The sequence below is a fragment of the Procambarus clarkii genome, chromosome 44 (assembly GCF_040958095.1).
Source record: "Procambarus clarkii isolate CNS0578487 chromosome 44, FALCON_Pclarkii_2.0, whole genome shotgun sequence".
Classification (NCBI taxonomy): Eukaryota; Metazoa; Arthropoda; class Malacostraca; order Decapoda; family Cambaridae; genus Procambarus; species Procambarus clarkii.
This window is the reverse complement of record NC_091193.1, coordinates 4,222,396-4,245,244: the sequence shown is the minus strand read 5'-3', so window position 1 is coordinate 4,245,244 and position 22,849 is coordinate 4,222,396. Positions and strand designations below refer to the sequence as shown.

Sequence of the window (22,849 nt, the reverse complement as noted above, 5' to 3'; positions counted from 1 at the left end):
GCCACACCCATCACACCACTGACACAGCCACACCCATCACACCACTGACACTGACACAGCCACACCCATCACACCACTGACACTGACACAGCCACACCCATCACACCACTGACACTGACACAACCACACCCGTCACACCACTGACACAGCCACACCCATCACACCACTGACACTGACACAACCACACCCATCACACCACTGACACAGCCACACCCGTCACACCACTGACACTGACACAGCCACACCCGTCACACCACTGACACTGACACAGCCACACCACTGACACTGACAGCCACACCCGTCACACCACTGACACTGACACAGCCACACCCATCACACCACTGACACTGACACAGCCACACCCGTCACACCACTGATACTGACAGCCACACCCATCACACCACTGACACTGACAGCCACACCCATCACACCACTGACACTGACACAGCCACACCCATCACACCACTGACACTGACACAGCCACACCCATCACACCACTGACACTGACACAGCCACACCCGTCACACCACTGACACAGCCACACCCGTCACACCACTGACTCTGACACAGCCACACCCGTCACACCACTGACACTGACACAGCCACACCCGTCACACCACTGACACTGACAGCCACACCCGTCACACCACTGACACTGACACAGCCACACCCATCACACCACTGACACTGACAGCCACACCCATCACACCACTGACACTGACAGCCACACCCGTCACACCACTGACACGGCCACACCCATCACACCACTGACACAGCCACACCCATCACACCACTGACACTGACACAGTCACACCCATCACACCACTGACACTGACAGCCACACCCATCACACCACTGACACGGACACAGCCACACCCATCACACCACTGACACTGACACAGCCACACCCGTCACACCACTGACACAGCCACACCCGTCACACCACTGACACTGACACAGCCACACCCGTCACACCACTGACACTGACACAGCCACACCCGTCACACCACTGACACTGACAGCCACACCCGTCACACCACTGACACTGACACAGCCACACCCATCACACCACTGACACTGACACAGCCACACCCGTCACACCACTGATACTGACAGCCACACCCATCACACCACTGACACTGACAGCCACACCCATCACACCACTGACACTGACACAGCCACACCCATCACACCACTGACACTGACACAGCCACACCCATCACACCACTGACACTGACACAGCCACACCCGTCACACCACTGACACAGCCACACCCGTCACACCACTGACACTGACACAGCCACACCCGTCACACCACTGACACTGACAGCCACACCCGTCACACCACTGACACTGACACAGCCACACCCATCACACCACTGACACTGACACAGCCACACCCGTCACACCACTGATACTGACAGCCACACCCATCACACCACTGACACTGACAGCCACACCCATCACACCACTGACACTGACACAGCCACACCCATCACACCACTGACACTGACACAGCCACACCCGTCACACCACTGACACTGACACAGCCACACCCGTCACACCACTGACACTGACACAGCCACACCCGTCACACCACTGACACTGACAGCCACACCCGTCACACCACTGACACTGACACAGCCACACCCATCACACTACTGACACTGACACAGCCCCACCCGTCACACCACTGACACTGACACAGCCACACCCGTCACACCACTGACACTGACAGTTACACCCGTCACACCACTGACACTGACACAGCCACACCCATCACACCACTGACACTGACAGCCACACCCATCACACCACTGACACTGACAGCCACACCCGTCACACCACTGACACGGCCACACCCATCACACCACTGACACAGCCACACCCATCACACCACTGACACTGACACAGTCACACCCATCACACCACTGACACTGACAGCCACACCCATCACACCACTGACACGGACACAGCCACACCCATCACACCACTGACACTGACACAGCCACACCCGTCACACCACTGACACAGCCACACCCGTCACACCACTGACACTGACACAGCCACACCCGTCACACCACTGACACTGACACAGCCACACCCGTCACACCACTGACACTGACAGCCACACCCGTCACACCACTGACACTGACACAGCCACACCCATCACACCACTGACACTGACACAGCCACACCCGTCACACCACTGATACTGACAGCCACACCCATCACACCACTGACACTGACAGCCACACCCATCACACCACTGACACTGACACAGCCACACCCATCACACCACTGACACTGACACAGCCACACCCATCACACCACTGACACTGACACAGCCACACCCGTCACACCACTGACACAGCCACACCCGTCACACCACTGACACTGACACAGCCACACCCGTCACACCACTGACACTGACAGCCACACCCGTCACACCACTGACACTGACACAGCCACACCCATCACACCACTGACACTGACACAGCCACACCCGTCACACCACTGATACTGACAGCCACACCCATCACACCACTGACACTGACAGCCACACCCATCACACCACTGACACTGACACAGCCACACCCATCACACCACTGACACTGACACAGCCACACCCGTCACACCACTGACACTGACACAGCCACACCCGTCACACCACTGACACTGACACAGCCACACCCGTCACACCACTGACACTGACAGCCACACCCGTCACACCACTGACACTGACACAGCCACACCCATCACACTACTGACACTGACACAGCCCCACCCGTCACACCACTGACACTGACACAGCCACACCCGTCACACCACTGACACTGACAGTTACACCCGTCACACCACTGACACTGACACAGCCACACCCATCACACTACTGACACAGCCACACCCGTCACACCACTGACACTGACAGCCACACCCGTCACACCACTGACACTGACACAGCCACACCCGTCACACCACTGACACTGACAGCCACACCTGTCACACCACTGACACTGACACAGCCACACCCATCACACTACTGACACTGACAGCCACACCCATCACACCACTGACACTGACAGCCACACCACTGACACAGCCACACCCATCACACCACTGACACTGACAGCCACTCCACTGACACTGACAGCCACACCACTGACACTGATAGCCACACCACTGACACTGACACAGCCACACCCATCACACCACTGACACTGACACAGCCACACCCGTCACACCATTGACACTGACACAGCCACACCCATCACACTACTGACACTGACAGCCACACCCGTCACACCACTGACACTGACAGCCACACCACTGACACTGACACAGCCACACCCATCACACCACTGACACTGACAGCCACACCACTGACACTGACAGCCACACCACTGACACAGCCACACCCATCACACCACTGACACTGACAGCCACACCACTGACACTGACAGCCACACCATCACACCACTGACACTGACAGCCACCACTGACTGTGACAGCGTCAGTGCCAGAGACAGCTGCCACACTGCTCCTCAAGAGTAGTGCGGAGGAATGTGGCTCACCGCAACACACAACTTTCCGCCACTCAGGGACGAGGGAGAAAACTCTTACCACAGAATACCTTGAGATAAAAATAAAATAAATACACAAATGGGAGAGCTTTTAACATTTACAGATTATTGTGAATGATGGTAGTCCAGCAGCCACGTCGAGTCTTGTATGGTGTTGACAGAATTTGTTGTCAATGTTTTGTTTCAGGGTCAAAATTGGTACTAGAGTTTCTCGGTTAGTTTCCCCAAATTTGTATCTCCATCTAGTATATATATATATATATATATATATATATATATATATATATATATATATATATATATATATATATATATATATATATATATATATATATATATACATATATATATATATATATATGTATATATATATATATATATATATATATATATATATATATATATATATATATATATATATATATATATATATATATATATATATATATATATATATATATATATATATGCAAACAAGCCTGAATGGTCCCCAGGACTATATACAACTGAAAACTCACACCCCAGAAGTGACTCGAACCCATACTCCCACAACTGGTATGTACAGGGACGCCTTAATCCGCTTGACCATCACGACCGGACATAAGGAAGTGATAGCCGAGGCTATATGAACCACTTCCCCGCCGGCACTCGGATGGTAATCTTGGGCATAGCATTTTATCAAATCACCTCATTCTTTGGGGCACACGTGAGAAACACAAATGCAAACAAGCCTGAATGGTCCCCAGGACTATATACAACTGAAAACTCACACCCCAGAAGTGACTCGAACCCATACTCCCACAACTGGTATGTACAGGGACGCCTTAATCCGCTTGACCATCACGACCGGACATAAGGAAGTGATAGCCGAGGCTATATGAACCACTTCCCCGCCGGCACTCGGATGGTAATCTTGGGCATAGCATTTTATCAAATCACCTCATTCTTTGGGGCACACGTGAGAAACACAAATGCAAACAAGCCTGAATGGTCCCCAGGACTATATACAACTGAAAACTCACACCCCAGAAGTGACTCGAACCCATACTCCCACAACTGGTATGTACAGGGACGCCTTAATCCGCTTGACCATCACGACCGGACATAAGGAAGTGATAGCCGAGGCTATATGAACCACTTCCCCGCCGGCACTCGGATGGTAATCTTGGGCATAGCATTTTATCAAATCACCTCATTCTTTGGGGCACACGTGAGAAACACAAATGCAAACAAGCCTGAATGGTCCCCAGGACTATATACAACTGAAAACTCACACCCCAGAAGTGACTCGAACCCATACTCCCACAACTGGTATGTACAGGGACGCCTTAATCCGCTTGACCATCACGACCGGACATAAGGAAGTGATAGCCGAGGCTATATGAACCACTTCCCCGCCGGCACTCGGATGGTAATCTTGGGCATAGCATTTTATCAAATCACCTCATTCTTTGGGGCACACGTGAGAAACACAAATGCAAACAAGCCTGAATGGTCCCCAGGACTATATACAACTGAAAACTCACACCCCAGAAGTGACTCGAACCCATACTCCCACAACTGGTATGTACAGGGACGCCTTAATCCGCTTGACCATCACGACCGGACATAAGGAAGTGATAGCCGAGGCTATATGAACCACTTCCCCGCCGGCACTCGGATGGTAATCTTGGGCATAGCATTTTATCAAATCACCTCATTCTTTGGGGCACACGTGAGAAACACAAATGCAAACAAGCCTGAATGGTCCCCAGGACTATATACAACTGAAAACTCACACCCCAGAAGTGACTCGAACCCATACTCCCACAACTGGTATGAACAGGGACGCCTTAATCCGCTTGACCATCACGACCGGACATAAGGAAGTGATAGCCGAGGCTATATGAACCACTTCCCCGCCGGCACTCGGATGGTAATCTTGGGCATAGCATTTTATCAAATCACCTCATTCTTTGGGGCACACGTGAGAAACACAAATGCAAGCGGATTAAGGCGTCCCTGTACATACCAGTTGTGGGAGTATGGGTTCGAGTCACTTCTGGGGTGTGAGTTTTCAGTTGTATATAGTCCTGGGGACCATTCAGGCTTGTTTGCATTTGTGTTTCTCACGTGTGCCCCAAAGAATGAGGTGATTTGATAAAATGCTATGCCCAAGATTACCATCCGAGTGCCGGCGGGGAAGTGGTTCATATAGCCTCGGCTATCACTTCCTTATGTCCGGTCGTGATGGTCAAGCGGATTAAGGCGTCCCTGTACATACCAGTTGTGGGAGTATGGGTTCGAGTCACTTCTGGGGTGTGAGTTTTCAGTTGTATATAGTCCTGGGGACCATTCAGGCTTGTTTGCATTTGTGTTTCTCACGTGTGCCCCAAAGAATGAGGTGATTTGATAAAATGCTATGCCCAAGATTACCATCCGAGTGCCGGCGGGGAAGTGGTTCATATAGCCTCGGCTATCACTTCCTTATGTCCGGTCGTGATGGTCAAGCGGATTAAGGCGTCCCTGTACATACCAGTTGTGGGAGTATGGGTTCGAGTCACTTCTGGGGTGTGAGTTTTCAGTTGTATATAGTCCTGGGGACCATTCAGGCTTGTTTGCATTTGTGTTTCTCACGTGTGCCCCAAAGAATGAGGTGATTTGATAAAATGCTATGCCCAAGATTACCATCCGAGTGCCGGCGGGGAAGTGGTTCATATAGCCTCGGCTATCACTTCCTTATGTCCGGTCGTGATGGTCAAGCGGATTAAGGCGTCCCTGTACATACCAGTTGTGGGAGTATGGGTTCGAGTCACTTCTGGGGTGTGAGTTTTCAGTTGTATATAGTCCTGGGGACCATTCAGGCTTGTTTGCATTTGTGTTTCTCACGTGTGCCCCAAAGAATGAGGTGATTTGATAAAATGCTATGCCCAAGATTACCATCCGAGTGCCGGCGGGGAAGTGGTTCATATAGCCTCGGCTATCACTTCCTTATGTCCGGTCGTGATGGTCAAGCGGATTAAGGCGTCCCTGTACATACCAGTTGTGGGAGTATGGGTTCGAGTCACTTCTGGGGTGTGAGTTTTCAGTTATATATATATATATATATATATATATATATATATATATATATATATATATATATATATATATATGTCGTACCTAGTAGCCAGAACGCACTTCTCAGCCTACTATGCAAGGCCCGATTTGCCTAATAAGCCAAGTTTTCCCGAATTAATATATTTTCTCTAATTTTTTTCTTATGAAATGATAAAGCTACCCATTTCATTATGTATGAGGTCAATTTTTTTTATTGGAGCTAAAATTAACGTAGATATATGACCGAACCTAACCAACCCTACCTAACCTAACCTATCTTTATAGGTTAGGTTAGGTTAGGTAGCCGAAAAAGTTAGGTTAGGTTTGGTTAGGTAGGTTAGGTAGTCGAAAAAACATTAATTCATGAAAACTTGGCTTATTAGGCAAATCGGGCCTTGCATAGTAGGCTGAGAAGTATATATATATATATATATATATATATATATATATATATATATATATATATATATATATATATATATATATATATATATATATATATATATATATATATATATATATTGGTGTATACTGGCAGCAGGTTTTCTTTCAAACATGTTTCATTGAATATGACCGCATATTCTGTATTTATTATTTTCTGGTTTAGGGCTTCTATCCCTCTAACTATTTCCTTAGCATCAGGGCTTAATTGAAATAGGAGTTCTCCAAAACTCATTTTCGTACTTTTAAGGTGAAGAAAAGAAGTGATTTACTATAGAGTGTATTACACTTATTTGTATAATTTGCACGACGTTTCGAACCTCCATGGTTCATTCTCAAGTGAACAGATCTTACAATACTAGTTGATTTTATACCCGCATTAGGTCAGGTGATAATACAATGAAGGTGAAAACATGCGGGGTACATAAGGGATAAACATAGGGGCTGCAGAAGGCTTATTGGTCCTAATAAATACAGAATATGCGGTCATATTCAATGAAACATATATATATATATATATATATATATATATATATATATATATATATATATATATATATATATATATATATATATATATATATATATCACTCTCTCTCTCTCTCTCTCTCTCTCTCTCTCTCTCTCTCTCTCTCTCTCTCTCTCTCTCTCTCTCTCTCTCTCTCTCTCTCTCTCTCTCTCTCGCTCTCTCTCTCTCTCTCTCTCGCTCTCTCTCTCTCTCTCTCTCTCTCTCACTCTCTCTCTCTCTCTCTCTCTCTCTCTCTCTCTCTCTCTCTCTCTCTCTCTCTCGCTCTCTCTCTCTCTCTCTCTCTCTCTCTCTCTCTCTCTCTCTCTCTCTCTCTCTCTCTCTCTCTCTCTCTCTCTCTCTCTCTCTCTCTCTCTCTCTCTCTCTCTCGCTCTCTCTCTCTCTCTCTCTCTCTCTCTCTCTCTCTCTCTCTCTCTCTCTCTCTCTCTCTCTCTCTCTCTCTCTCTCTCTCTCTCTCTCTCTCTCTCGCTCTCTCTCTCGCTCTCTCTCTCTCTCTCTCTCATCATGGCTCGGTTGGTGTTACATGTTTTGTGCCGCTACGACCAAATTATGACTGGCCGTAATTTTGTATAAACTTTCCTGACATCGGCGAATAATGTTGTACATTACAATAAGAAAAATCATTATTTTGAACTGTTTGTTTTGAAAATATTTATCAAGGCACATCTGGCGGCCATTGACTAGAGTCGTCATGGTGGTGAGAGTGTCAGTGTGGGGCGCGGCGCCCACGTACATGCTGCCCACCCACAACACCCAATATGTTTCCCTAACCGCAGACTCGTCAACCTGTAAACTTTAGTGAAGCGTCTGGCCTACAACCTCCAAGAAGCAGACAAACAGATATTCTCTATTACGGATACAGACTTATTATTATATTTTATATATAACTTTGTTACACAAAACGGGTTATCTTGAGGTTATCTTGAGATGATTTCGGGGCTTTAGTGTCCCCGCGGCCCGGTCCTCGACCAGGCCTCCACCCCCAGGAAGCAGCCTGTGGCAGCTGACTAACACCCAGGTACCTATTTACTGCTAGGTAACAGGGGCATTCAGGGTGAAAGAAACTGTGCCCGTTTGTTTCTGCCTCGTGCGGGAATCGAACCCGCGCCACAGAATTACGAGTCCTGCGCGCTATCCACCAGGCTACGAGGCCCTACGAGGTTACAACATTAGTTACAAAAATGTTACGAAGTTGGTTGTAACAGGTTGTTGAGATCCTCAAGTTGCTCGGGCAGTGTTCGTTTCCTCTCTGAATAGCCACGCTGCAGCCCGTCCTTCAAAGGTGTCCCAACGTCAAGAAAATGGTCATTTTAAAGTGCCCTCTCCTAACCTACCAGAGGACCCAAAACAGAAAACGGGACAGTACGTCACTTTCTCGAGCCGCTACCATTTTCTAGTACGACAATTTTTGGCCTTATGTAATGCAACGTTGACAATGCGTTAAAGGTTCTGTAAAATGAAGCTGACGGCTCTAAGTCTCTTATTGTTTTGATTAACTTAGACTCAAAGTTACTGCGGCACTTTTACCGCACTGACACTGACACGGCAAGTGTCTGTGAAGCAGCACGGACACAATTATAATGGTGGTCCACCCCTCTGTACTTGCGGGATTTGTCTGATTATCTCTGGATGTCAGCGTCTTCCGGATATGCAACAGTGAGGTCAACGTTGGTGTTTGTCAAGGTTAATATGACCATTGAGTCCCACACCAACTGTATACTATCCAGGGGTATGCTGTGTGACGCGGGGGTCATGACCCCACTCAGTCAGCCTGACAGTGTCGTCGGTCCCAACTCCAGCGTACCCTGCTCTACTAGGTGCCACTGTTCCTCTAGAGACTGTTGGGGCCTTACTCCCCTCCCTAGGTGCCACTGTTCACCTCCGGGGAGCACCTCAGTCGACCTGCAGGGCAGAGTTCCCCTACCGAACCCCGCCTTGCACCCCGCAGGGAGTGAAGTAACGCGACCACACCTTACTTTCGTTGCTGGGTGTCCGTGGACACGGAAACTCAAGGTCGAGTTGCCCGCCTCGTAAGTTTCCATACAAGGTCGCCAACTGCCTCACTTTACTTCGTGGCCAAGTACTACTCCAAACGCAGTGGTATATTTATTCTCCCGTACTACTCTTGCCTTAATAGTGGTGTCAGTAACCCCTCGCGACAACTCACCAGGAATGGAGGGAAGAAATGAAACCCACTAATAAAAAATCATTGGTTTACTCCATGATAATCTATACTGGCGGGCGGCAAAATCTTTCTCAGTCGGTTAAATGGCAACACTCCTGAAATTAATATCACATCTGGAAACTCCTCAATGTCTCAACCTCGCCCGTGGGAGTCTATATCGTAAACACTAATATCATATGACATAAATACATATATTATAACGCCACTTCAATAGTTTGTAGTCTTTAAACCACTGTCTAATCAACTCACAGATGTAATCACTGACACCTCATAAATAACATAATACTGTTTATGTCCGGTTGTCCCTCCACACGTAATTCCTGGTTGTCACATTATTTATGTGACAACCATTCTTAACACAAGAGGATAATGCGAATGCAAATTTATGTCCCTCATCGACCTATTCTGCTGGTCGTAGATTCCGCGTTGAGTAGTTCCTCGTAGCTCCTCGTAGCTCCTTGTAACTCCTCGTAACTCCTCGTAGCTCCAGCGTAGAGGCGTTGAGCATCTCCTTCCTCCATGCTGTCCGTCCGCACAACCTCCTCCTCTGGCGTCGTGCAGTTCACGGGGTGTTCCTCCCCTCCTCTGGCGTCGTGCGGTTCACGGGGTGTTCCTCCCCTCCTCTGGCGTCGTGCAGTTCACGGGGTGTTCCTCCCCTCCTCTGGCGTCGTGCAGTTCACGGGGTGTTCCTCCCCTCCTCTGGCGTCGTGCAGTTCACGGGGTGTTCCTCCCCTCCTCTGGCGTCGTGCAGTTCACGGGGTGTTCCTCCCCTCCTCTGGCGTCGTGCGGTTCACGGGGTGTTCCTCCCCTCCTCTGGCGTCGTGCAGTTCACGGGGTGTTCCTCCCCTCCTCTGGCGTCGTGCGGTTCACGGGGTGTTCCTCCCCTCCTCTGGCGTCGTGCGGTTCACGGGGTGTTCCTCCCCTCCTCTGGCGTCGTGCGGTTCACGGGGTGTTCCTCCCCTCCTCTGGCGTCGTGCAGTTCACGGGGTGTTCCTCCCCTCCTCTGGCGTCGTGCAGTTCACGGGGTGTTCCTCTCCTCCTCTGGCGTCGTGCAGTTCACGGGGTGTTCCTCCCCTCCTCTGGCGTCGTGCAGTTCACGGGGTGTTCCTCCCCTCCTCTGGCGTCGTGCAGTTCACGGGGTGTTCCTCCCCTCCTCTGGCGTCGTGCGGTTCACGGGGTGTTCCTCCCCTCCTCTGGCGTCGTGCAGTTCACGGGGTGTTCCTCCCCTCCTCTGGCGTCGTGCAGTTCACGGGGTGTTCCTCCCCTCCTCTGGCGACGTGCAGTTCACGGGGTGTTCCTCCCCTCCTCTGGCGTCGTGCAGTTCACGGGGTGTTCCTCCCCTGATGCTAGACTGTGACTTCTGTTGGCTGGCCTATACCCCATTACCTGGTTGATGGGGTTCTGGGGTTCTGGGAGTTCTTCTACTCCCCAAGCCCGGCCCGAGGCCAGGCTCGACTTGTGAGAGTTTGGTCCACCAGGCTGTTGCTTGGAGCGGCCTGCAGGCCCACATACCCACCACAGCCCGGTTGGTCCGGCACTCCTTGGAGGAATAAATCTAGTTTCCTCTTGAAAATGTCCACGGTTGTTCCGGCAATATTTCTTATGCTTGCTGGGAGGACGTTGAACAACCGCGGACCTCTGATGTTTATACAGTGTTCTCTGATTGTGCCTATGGCACCTCTGCTCTTCATTGGTTCTATTCTACATTTTCTTCCATGTCGTTCACTCCAGTATGTTGTTATTTTACTGTGTAGATTTGGTACTTGGCCCTCCAGTATCTTCCAGGTGTATATTATTTGATATCTCTCTCGTCTTCTTTCTAGTGAGTACATTTGGAGGGCTTTGAGACGATCCCAATAATTTAGGTGCTTTATTGCGTCTATGCGTGCCGTATATGTTCTCTGTATTCCCTCTATTTCAGCAATCTCTCCTGCTTTGAAGGGGGAAGTGAGTACTGAGCTGCATTAATACTCTTCGCTGTACTGGTCCATTTCCTCCATGTAGCTTCGCCGTCAGGCTAAACGGTGGTCAAACTACATAGGACCAGGACGGCTACCAATCTTCTTCACTCAGTTTCCGACGTGCAGGATTAATCAAAGATGTAAGCTAGCAAAGCAACTAAGTACAAGGGCGTGGGGGAAACAATAGAAATAAGATGACACTATGGAACAGAAAAATATACCAGAGCGCCAGGAATGAATACGCCAGGGTGAGAAGAGAGGCAGAAAGACAATATACAAATGACATAGCGAGCAAGGCAAAGACTCAACCTAAATTGCTGCACAGCCACATCAGTAGAAAAACAACAGTGAAGGAACAGGTAATGAAACTGAGGATACGGGCAGATAAATTCACTACAAACGACAAGGAAGTGTGCGAAGAACTCAATAAGAAATTCCAGGAGGCCTTCACAGTAGAACAAGGGAAAGTCCCAGAGATAAGGGAGGGAACATCAAACCAAACACCACTAGAGGAGTTTGTGATAACCAGTGGGGAGGTGAGGAAGCATCTGTTAGATTTGGAAGTGACAAAGGCTATAGGCCCAGATTGAATCTCACCATCGACACTGAAGGAGAGAGCAAAAACACTGTGCATGCCACTTTCCATAGTTTATAACAAATCACTGGTAACAGGTGAAATGCCAAAAAATTGGAAGACGGCCAATGTAGTCCCAATATACAAGAAGGGTAATAAACAGGAGGCAATGAACTACTGGTCAGTGTCCCTAACTTGCATACCATGCAAGATGATTGGAGAAGATTGTGCGAAAAGAACTTGTGGAACATCTGGAGCGAAAGAACTTTGTAACACAACATGAGCATGGGTTCAGTGATGGCAAATTATGCCTCACAGGATTAAATGAATTCTATGACCAGGCAACAGAAATCAGACAAGAGAGAGAGGGCAGGGCAGTTGGGCAGACTGCATATTTTTGGATTGCCAGAAAGTCTTTGACATAGTACCACATAAGAGACTAGTGCACAAGCTGGAGATGCAGGCAGGAGTGAAAGGGAAGGTACTCCACTGAATAAGGAAATACCTAAGCAACAGAAGACAACGAGTCACTGTGAAGGGTGAGATCTCGGAGTGGCGAGGCGTCACCAGTGGAGTCCCACAGTGATCAGTCCTTGGACTTATAATGTTTCTGATATATGTAAATGATCTCCCAGAAGGTATAGACTCGTTCCTCTCATTGTTTGGTGATGATGCAAAGATTATGAGGAGGATTCAGACAGAGGAAGACAGTGTGAGGCTACAAGAAGACCTAGACAAGCGGAAGGAATGGTCAAACAAATGGTTACTAAAATTCAAGCCAAGTAAAAGTAAGGTAATAAAACTACGTAGGGGAAATAGAAGGCCAGACACGGGATACCGAATAAGGGATGAAGTCCTTCACGAAACGGACAGAGAGAAAGATCTAGGAGTTGATATCACGCCAAACTTGTCTCCTGAAGCCCACATCAAAAGAATAACATTTGCGGTGTATGCGAGGCTGGCTAACATCAGAACTGCTTTCAGAAACCTGAGTAAGGAATCTTTCAGAATATTGTATACCACGTATGTAAGGCCAATCCTGGAGTATGCAGCCCCAGCATGGACCCTGTACCGTGTCAAACACAATACAAAACTGGGAAAAGTTCAGAGGTAAGCCACTAGGCAAGCCCCAGAACTAAGAGGCATGAATTACAAGGAAAGGCTGTGTGAAATGCACCTCTCGTCGCTTAAAGACATAAGAGCTCGGGGAGACATGATCACCACATACAAAATTCTCAAGGGAATTTACAGGATAGACAAGGATGGATTAGTTAACACGGGTGGTACACGCTCCAGGGAACATGCAGAGTCACAGAGACATTAGAAAGAACTTTATCAGTTCCCAGCTCGTCCTCTAAAACTAGGAAGGTAATTGTAACAGCACATGTAAGTGCACTTATGTACTTTTCATAACAGTCAGGAATTTTATTTATTTTCACCTAATATTAAACCGTACTGTCAAATATATTGTGAATATTTGAGTTTACCTGAAAAGCTGAATAGAAAACCACGACCTAACCTACCTCTTAGTGTTTGAAGATAAGCATTTTATTGCTTCCTAATTACAATTAGTACTTAATCTGTAGCTATATTAATATTATAGTTTTATAAACCTCATTAAACAAAAATAAAATATATCAATAAGTTGTAAAATAACTCAGAATATTTTCAAATTTTGTATAAAATATCTATTGTTTAATAAAACTTAAAATGAAATTTCTAATATTCAAAACTTTTGTAGAGCCAATAGAACTTGAGAACTTTATCTTAAAATTCTGAGTCTTAACAGAAAACGAGGAGAATAAATAGGTAGGTAAATGTAACGGCCCCATAAGTGCAATTATGTACTATGTATGACAGTAAGGAAATGTACTTATTACACTTAGTATTAAACTGTACTGTCAATTCGGAGGATGGGTTGCAGCGTCAGAGTAGTTAGTAAATAGAATGCACTAGGAAGTGATGTGGTGGAGGCTGGCTCCATACATAGTTTCAAATATAGATATGATAGAGCTTGAGAAAGTCAGGAATCAGTACACCAATAGATTGATGGTTGAGAGGCGGGACCAAAGAGCTAAGGCTGAACACACACAAGCACAACTAGGTGAGTACGTTTGCTGCTAGAATTCGACCACTCTGGAGGCCTATACCTCTCCAGAATGGTCATATGTTCGAGCGCTGATCCGCTTACCTTGGCACATGGTAGCAAATCCCCCAAATTTCCCGCCTCCGCTGGAGGGGCGCCTGACGTCATGCTACGTTGCGGCTCATGGCGCCATGCTATTGGTCAACGAGACCAAGCCCCCGTCGCCGACCAATCACGCCACGACTGGCGCCGTTCCCAGAATGCACTGGGGCTCTCGCCTCCCTCTCGGTTTACTCCGCCATATTTGACGACGGTCTCGTCTTCGCCTCAGATCAAATAAACTTAAAATTGAATTTCGTCACATTGCAATATCATGCTTTCTCTCATGTCATTAAATCAACCAGGACTTCTTACGGCTGCCCAAGTTGGATTACTTGTGGTCTTAAGTTGAGAGTGGTCGGAATACTGAAGCAATGTATACAACTGCGGTCGTGTTGTACCCATGTCAATTGGCCTAACGTTTCTTCATACTATGAAGATGTTACATTCAGTAACATCCTCGCGGATACTCTTTTATTATCAAAAATTAAATCACTTTGAAATCACAATAACCTGATATGTCTATGAGAAAATCTGTGGAGCAGAACGCTATTTCGATCCCACCGTCCTGCTCCAAAGATTTTACCATCAGAAATAAAGTCTTTAGGACTTTCCTGATAGGGATTTTTCTTTAACTCTTATTGCAGCAATTCTATTTTGAACGATAATTTTCAGCAGTTTATATAGCGTTAAAAAAGTTAAACTGAAATTCACTGACTTTATATTTTAGATATTATTCCTTTTTCCTAATGCTCCTCCAGACATTCCTAATGCTCCTCCAGACATTCCTAATGCTCCTCCAGACATTCCTAATGCTCCTCCAGACATTCCTAATGCTCCTCCAGACATTCCTAATGCTCCTCCAGACATTCCTAATGCTCCTCCAGACATTCCTAATGCTCCTCCAGACATTCCTAATGCTCCTCCAGACATTCCTAATGCTCCTCCAGACATTCCTAATGCTCCTCCAGACATTCCTAATGCTCCTCCAGACATTCCTAATGCTCCTCCAGACATTCCTAATGCTCCTCCAGACATTCCTAATGCTCCTCCAGACATTCCTAATGCTCCTCCAGACATTCCTAATGCTCCTCCAGACATTCCTAATGCTCCTCCAGACATTCCTAATGCTCCTCCAGACATTCCTAATGCTCCTCCAGACATTCCTAATGCTCCTCCAGACATTCCTAATGCTCCTCCAGACATTCCTAATGCTCCTCCAGACATTCCTAATGCTCCTCCAGACATTCCTAATGCTCCTCCAGACATTCGGTATTCATGTTTTATGTTCTTGTTCCATATGTACTTAATTTGGCTCTGATTTTAACTGAGGGAGCCGGTCGGCCGAGCGGACAGCACGCTGGACTTGTGATCCTGTGGACCTGGGTTCGATCCCAGGCGCCGGCGAGAAACAATGGGCAGAGTTTCTTTCACCCTATGCCCCTGTTACCTAGCAGTAAAATAGGTACCTGGGTGTTAGTCAGCTGTCACGGGCTGCTTCCTGGGGGTGGAGGCCTGGTCGAGGACCGGGCCGCGGGGACACTAAAAGCCCCGAAATCATCTCAAGATAACCTCAAGATGATATCCTTTAAAACTGTTGACGGGGGAAGGGAGAACTAATGACATCTTCCACAAGATTTTATTCCTCTGATATTTTCTCCCTGCCTACAGGGTGATGAGTGAGGCTGCAGGACTACGCCAGGATGATACTAACGACACAACCACCACTCTTCTTAACCATCATCGCTGCTTCCACAACACTGCGCCTTGCCTGCGCTCAGGCCGCAGCGCCCGAGTCCTCCGCGGTCTTGGAGCCTGGCGGCGGGTGTTCGCTGCGCACCCATGACACAGCGATCACCTGCCGTGGGCTCGACACGACACACTTGATACAGTCTTTAAGAGAGATCAGGAAACAGGTGTTGGATGAACGACGGAGGATACATAACCACTCTAGAGAGCATAATGACAAGTGAGTTGTATATATTTTCCTAGAACATTGGCAGAGAAATCAGTAATCGTAATTCACTAAACAGCCATGTTTAAACATGGCTGAACAGGTTTAAACATGGTTTAAACATGGTTTAAACATGGCTAAACAGCCATTACCTTACCCTTGTAACATGGCTGGTAAAATAGTGACAGATGGAGCTACATGAAAATAACCACACCAACGCGGCCACACCTGCAAGGGCACGCCAAGATGACCACACCAACATGACCACGGCAACATGACCACACCAACATGACCACATCAACATGACCACACCAACATGACCACACCAACATGACCACACCAACATGACCCCACTAACATGACCACACCAACATGACCACACCAACATGACCACACCAACATGACCACACCAACATGACCACACCAACATGACCACACCAACATGACCACACCAACATGACCACATCAACATGACCACACCAACATGACCACACTAACATGACCACACCAACATGACCACACCAACATGACCACACCAACATGACCACGGCAACATGACCACACCAACATGACCACACCAACATGACCACACCAACATGACCACACCAACATGACCACATCAACATGACCACACCAACATGACCACACCAACATGAAAACACCAACATGACCACACCAACATGACCACACCAACATGACCACACCAACATGACCACACCAACATGACCACACCAACATGACCACACCAACATGACCACACCAACATGACCACATCAACATGACCACACCAACATGACCACACCAACATGACCACACCAACATGACCACACCAACATGACCACACAAACATGACCACACCAACATGACCACACCAACATGACCACACCAACATGACCACACCAACATGACCACAACAACATGACCACGGGAATATGACCACGGGAACATGACCACACCAACATGACCACGGGAACATGAAAACACCAACATGACCACACCAACATGACCACATCAACATGACCACATCAACATGACCACACCAACATGACCACATCAACATGACCACACCAACATGACCACACCAACATGACCACATCAACATGACCACACCAACATGACCACACCAACATGACCACACCAACATGACCACACCAACATGACCACACCAACATGACCACACCAACATGACCACACCAACATGACCACATCAACATGACCACACCAACATGACCACACCAACATGACCACACCAACATGACCCCACCAACATGACCACACAAGCATGACCACACCAACATGACCACACCAACATGACCACATCAACATGACCACACCCACATGACCACACCAACATGACCACATCAACATGACCACATCAACATGACCACACCAACATGACCACACCAACATGACCACACCAACATGAACACACCAACATGACCACGGCAACATGACCACACCAACATGACCACACCAACATGACCACACCAACATGACCACACCAATATGACCACACCAACATGACCCCACCAACATGACCACACAAGCATGACCACACCAACATGACCACACCAACATGACCACATCAACATGATCACACCAACATGACCACACCAACATGACCACACCAACATGACCACATCAACATGACCACGGGAACATGACCACGGGAACACGACCACACCAACATGACCACACCAACATGACCACGGGAACATGACCACACCAACCTGACCACACCAACATGACCACATCAACATGACCACAACAACATGACCACACCAACATGACCACACCAACATGACCACACCAACATGACCACACAAACATGACCACACCAACATGACCACACCAACATGACCACACCAACATGACCACACCAACATGACCACACCAACATGACCCCACCAACATGACCACACAAGCATGACCACACCAACATGACCACACCAACATGACCACATCAACATGACCACACCCACATGACCACACCAACATGACCACATCAATATGACCACATCAACATGACCACACCAACATGACCACACCAACATGACCACACCAACATGAACACACCAACATGACCACGGCAACATGACCACACCAACATGACCACACCAACATGACCACACCAACATGACCACACCAATATGACCACACCAACATGACCCCACCAACATGACCACACAAGCATGACCACACCAACATGACCACACCAACATGACCACATCAACATGATCACACCAACATGACCACACCAACATGACCACACCAACATGACCACATCAACATGACCACGGGAACATGACCACGGGAACACGACCACACCAACATGACCACACCAACATGACCACGGGAACATGACCACACCAACCTGACCACACCAACATGACCACATCAACATGACCACAACAACATGACCACACCAACACGACCACACCAACATGACCACACCAACATGAACACACCAACATGACCACGGCAACATGACCACACCAACAAGACCACACCAACATGACCACACCAACATGACCACACCAACATGACCACACCAACATGACCACACCAACATGACCACACCAACATGACCACATCAACAGGACCACATCAACATGACCACACCAACATGACCACATCAACATGACCACACCAACATGACCACACCAACATGACCACACCAACATGACCACACCAACATGACCACAACAACATGACCACGGGAATATGACCACGGGAACATGACCACACCAACATGACCACGGGAACATGAAAACACCAACATGACCACACCAACATGACCACATCAACATGACCACATCAACATGACCACACCAACATGACCACACCAACATGACCACATCAACATGACCACACCAACATGACCACACCAACATGACCACATCAACATGACCACACCAACATGACCACACCAACATGACCACACCAACATGACCACACCAACATGACCACACCAACATGACCACACCAACATGACCACACCAACATGACCACATCAACATGACCACACCAACATGACCACACCAACATGACCACACCAACGTGACCACACCAACATGACCACACAAACATGACCACACCAACATGACCACACCAACATGACCACACCAACATGACCACACCAACATGACCACACCAACATGACCCCACCAACATGACCCCACAAGCATGACCACACCAACATGACCACACCAACATGACCACATCAACATGACCACACCAACATGACCACACCCACATGACCACACCAACATGACCACATCAACATGACCACATCAACATGACCACACCAACATGACCACACCAACATGACCACATCAACATGACCACGGGAACATGACCACACCAACATGACCACACCAACATGACCACACCAACATGAACACACCAACATGACCACGGCAACATGACCACACCAACATGACCACACCAACATGACCACACCAACATGACCACACCAATATGACCACACCAACATGACCCCACCAACATGACCACACAAGCATGACCACACCAACATGACCACACCAACATGACCACATCAACATGATCACACCAACATGACCACACCAACATGACCACACCAACATGACCACATCAACATGACCACGGGAACATGACCACGGGAACACGACCACACCAACATGACCACACCAACATGACCACGGGAACATGACCACACCAACATGACCACACCAACATGACCACATCAACATGACCACAACAACATGACCACACCAACACGACCACACCAACATGACCACACCAACATGAACACACCAACATGACCACGGCAACATGACCACACCAACAATACCACACCAACATGACCACACCAACATGACCACACCAACATGACCACACCAACATGACCACACCAACATGACCACATCAACAGGACCACATCAACATGACCACACCAACATGACCACATCAACATGACCACACCAACATGACCACACCAACATGACCACACCAACATGACCACACCAACATGACCACAACAACATGACCACGGGAATATGACCACGGGAACATGACCACACCAACATGACCACACCAACATGACCACACCAACATGACCACACCAACATGACCACACCAACATGGTCACATCAACATGACCACGGGAACATGACCCCACCAACATGACCACACCAACATGACCACACTAACATGACCACACCAACATGACCACACTAACATGACCACACCAACATGACCACACCAACATGACCACACCAACATGACCACGGCAACATGACCACACCAACATGACCACACCAACATGACCACACCAACATGACCACACCAACATGACCACATCAACATGACCACACCAACATGACCACACCAACATGACCACACTAACATGACCACATCAACATGACCACACCAACATGACCACGGGAACATGAAAACACCAACATGACCACACCAACATGACCACATCTGTGGGACATTTGGGGCTTGAATCTAATTATTTAAATATTAATGTAGTAAATTAAATTACGAAGGACCACCCGCTTTTATAGTAAAGAGAGAAACTGAGAAATTATGATCATTTGATAATTCCTAGATGAACCAGTAACTATGGATAAAATACTAGAGAATAAGATCATAGAAATAATTAATGGGCTGTATAATTAAATGAATCAAACCTCAAACACCTACATTGGGGGGTTATTACTGGAACTCAGTACGTTCAGGAACTAGTGTGGTTCGTTCACTAATCCAAGATATAATAATCTAATCCTATGAATAATCATGAAATCATTGTCATTATCATTAATGAGAACTTAGATTATGAATATAATAATAGTAATCATAATAAACACATGTCAATCCAAAAACAGAGTTCTGCATGTAAATAATTCCCGATAATATATTAGAGGAATACAAAAGAATCTTAGCTTAATGACGATTCCTTAAAGTAAGTCACGACGCTCCCTCTGATTCTCCTGGGCTCGGCTGGATGACGAGTGGGATTGATTAACATGGAAGAGGGCAGCTAGGAGAATTCTTCTCACATGCTGCAAAATGAATATTTACAGTAGCAACTAATTAGACTACTGGATTTCTATATTCAATAAATTACTATTAATAATCGTTAAGAGATAATGACCTGTGCTTTGGTGTTGGTATACGTCGTCACGACAAACTACCCAGCTATAATTCTACACCCTATCAGATGCATCAAATAAGGATAAGATACTTAGCTAATATGGGCACTGTGTAAGTTTTAAGTTTGCCGAAATTCGCGTCCCAGGCTCTGGCTTCGCCTATCCTGGATAATGACGCGCTTCACTGGCCGGTCACGTGGAGGCACAAAGAACCAGATTTGATAGGTTCCTTGTATGACACTGACACCAGGCGAAGATATTGTCTGCAAGGCTCTTCACGCCTCACAGTGGCGACTTTCTTCGGGAGAATGAATAGCGTTTACCCGGATAGATGGGTAATGGCGTTTCCTCGTGAGCACTACGTGAGCAGGTCCGCTCGGGAGCGTGTCAACACGTGCACTCTGGCGTCTCCTCCGCTCCGCCCCGCGTCCCGCATTTGTTACTCAAATTATTTTATTGTGAATATTATCATTTCTTACAGTTGTGATTGAAACGTACGGGTTAGGACGAGTTCATTATTTGGAAGAGTTAAATATTATTATTTGCCAGCTCTATGATAGGAAACGTACAATGGAGAAGAATTAATATCTCTCCAGGGCATTCACGCGTGACGTTAATTTTATTACTAGATAACTGTTATGACTTTAACGCTCTATTCGGCTTTAGTTGGAGGTCAATTTATCTGTAATTAATTATCACACAGAACGCCGTTTGTTATAGAGAATCGAATTCAATTCTCAGGCACATTGGATATAAATGTGTTTATTACAATGAAATCTGACGCAATACTGGCGTCGGGTGACGTGAGAATTCTAGCCTATGGTACAGATGAAATTATTAGTACATGTGAATTCTACTTTGTGTTAATTTTACTTACTAGAATGATTAGTAGAATTAGTAATAATTAATGACAATACAACAGTGTTGTATTCGGTGTTGGAAATTTCCAACAATATCAACATGACAACATCAGCATGACCACACCAACATAACCACACCAACATGACCACATCAACATGACCACACCAACATGACCACACCAACATGACCACATCAACATGACCACACCAACATGACCACACCAACATGACCACACCAACATACCACACCAACATGACCACATCAACATGACCACACCAACATGACCACACCAACATGACCACATCAACATGACCACACCAACATGACCACACCAACATGACCACACCAACATGACCACA

At 47.3% G+C, this 22,849-nt stretch overlaps 2 protein-coding genes across 2 annotated transcripts in view; both read left to right on the top strand.

Annotated features, from left to right (window-relative positions):
* The window catches only part of LOC123745285 (uncharacterized), a 145,880-nt gene that overhangs the window by 38,250 nt on the left and 84,781 nt on the right, over positions 1–22,849 (top strand). Inside the window, exon 2 of the mRNA XM_069300593.1 lies at positions 16,206–16,503. Within this exon, the coding sequence (XP_069156694.1) occupies positions 16,238–16,503 (266 nt within the window). The 5' untranslated portion in view covers positions 16,206–16,237. The remainder of the gene's footprint in view (positions 1–16,205; positions 16,504–22,849) is intronic.
* On the top strand, positions 12,138–15,855 carry LOC138350090 (MAGE-like protein 2). Its single transcript, XM_069300377.1, has 2 exons — positions 12,138–12,311; positions 15,265–15,855. Exons 1-2 carry the CDS (start codon positions 12,138–12,140, stop codon positions 15,853–15,855), a joined length of 765 nt encoding a protein of 254 aa, XP_069156478.1.

Bases quoted from the DNA above. Each gene is read 5' to 3' on its own strand.
- LOC138350090 (XM_069300377.1), top strand. From the start codon at position 12,138: ATGAAACTGAGGATACGGGCAGATAAATTCACTACAAACGACAAGGAA. The intron at 12,312-15,264 runs GTGAGGAAGCAT...TTTATATTTTAG, and splicing joins TTGTGATAACCAGTGGGGAG to ATATTATTCCTTTTTCCTAA.